The 1630-nt window shown below is 31.5% G+C and overlaps 1 protein-coding gene across 1 annotated transcript; it reads left to right on the top strand.

Annotated features, from left to right (window-relative positions):
• The first annotated feature begins 437 nt into the window (after positions 1 to 437).
• LOC145089184 (uncharacterized) lies at positions 438 to 1394 on the top strand. Its single transcript, XM_079027658.1, has 2 exons — positions 438 to 689; positions 738 to 1394. Exons 1-2 carry the CDS (start codon positions 438 to 440, stop codon positions 1392 to 1394), a joined length of 909 nt encoding a protein of 302 aa, XP_078883784.1.
• The last annotated feature ends 236 nt before the right edge of the window (positions 1395 to 1630 follow it).

Below are 1630 nucleotides of genomic sequence, written 5' to 3'. Positions count from 1 at the left end.
TATATATATATATATATATATATATATATAAAACAACGGCTATATTTTTTTTTTTACTATAAATAAACATCTTTACTCTGCTTATTTTACCCACAACAAATATTTCTCTCTTCTAGCAAACAAATCAATTTCAAGAAATCAAACTTCAAGATGATTTATCCGTTTGTGATAATCATGATTATAATAGCCATATTACTTTTCATCCCAATCCTTAATATCGAAGATAATATGGGATTTCATCTACTTTTAGGCTTGTACGCAATGTTAGCTTTACCACTTCTTTTTTGTGTAATATTTATTGAAATTAATGGATTTTAATTTTAACTTTTTATTTTGTTTAAAAATTATAGTTACAATACGTCCAACATTGCAGAACTCGAGTTTGCAACACTTGAAGTTAATGAGAAAACTATGTGCTATGGATGATAGATGTGAAAATGCATCTTGAGTCGATGGGAATCTCAAATGCTATAAATGAATTTAATAATTGCTTGGCACAAGACAAAACAAAAGCAGAAGTTTTCCTTCGAAAGCATATTGATGAAATGTTGAGATTTGAATATCTTGATGTTACTGATCCAAGTATTTTGTGGAATCTTTTAAAAGAAAGATTTGATCATCAAAAGGACGTTATACTTCCAAATGCTAGAGATTTATGGAGAACACTGAGGTTTCAAGACTTCAAGAAAGTAAATGAATACAACTCAACTTTGTTTAGAATATGTTCATAACTCAAGTATTATGGACAAGAAGTTACTGATGAAGATATGTTGGAGAAAACTTACTCCACATTTCATGCAACAAACATTACTTTGATGCAACAATATCGGATGCAAAAGTTCACAAGATATTCTGAACTGAATGCATGCCTGCTTGTTGCAGAGCAAAACAATGAGCTCTTGATGAAAAACCATGAATCTCGTCCAACGGGATCAATAGCACTTCCTGAAGCAAATGCTACAAATACTGATGGTCATCGAAACAATACACGTGGACGATGGCGTGGTTGTGGTCGAGGACAAGGTTGTGGCTATTTTAATCGAAACCAAAGCCATAATCAGAACCATAATTTTGGTCGTGGACAAGGTAATAATCGTGGTCATAGCCAGAAAAGGAATAATTACCAATCTTCACAAAGAAACAATGTCCATACACAAGATAAGGCCAAAGTGGAAAGGCATGATACTAGGACATCACAAAAATATGATGGTTCATGTTATAAATGTGGTAGCACAGGCCATTGGTCAAGGACCTGTCGCACACCTGCACATCCTTTTCAACTTTATCAAGAGTCAATTAAAGGAAAAGGAAAAAAAGCAAACCTCATTGATAATGTTGAATTCACTCCGCTAACTTTTGATGATTTCTGCAATGACATGGAAGACATAAACTAAAAAAATTTATATTATTCTTCTAATAAACTTGTTTTCCCTTTATTTGTTTCTCATGTAATGTTATTCCTATAATAAATGAACGTTCTTTATAATAATTATTATAATTATGTTTATTCACTTATTATTTCTTTCATATGTGAAGTTTAATATGAGTCCAACTAGAGCACAACACCAAGAAAAGGTTGAAGATCTTTGTATAGCAAATAATGGTAGTACACATACTATTCTGAAATCAA

Source organism: Lactuca serriola, chromosome 2 (genome assembly GCF_051521515.1).
Source record: "Lactuca serriola cultivar US96UC23 chromosome 2, Lser_US96UC23_V15, whole genome shotgun sequence".
Taxonomy (NCBI): domain Eukaryota; kingdom Viridiplantae; phylum Streptophyta; class Magnoliopsida; order Asterales; family Asteraceae; genus Lactuca; species Lactuca serriola.
Note: the sequence above shows the minus strand (reverse complement) of the source record. Positions and strands in the feature narration are given on the sequence as shown.

Excerpts from the sequence above, each read along its gene's own strand:
- LOC145089184 (XM_079027658.1), top strand. The coding sequence starts at position 438 with ATGCATCTTGAGTCGATGGGAATCTCAAATGCTATAAATGAATTTAAT. Across the intron at positions 690-737 it reads GGTTTCAAGACTTCAAGAAA|TATTATGGACAAGAAGTTAC; the intron begins GTAAATGAATAC and ends TCATAACTCAAG.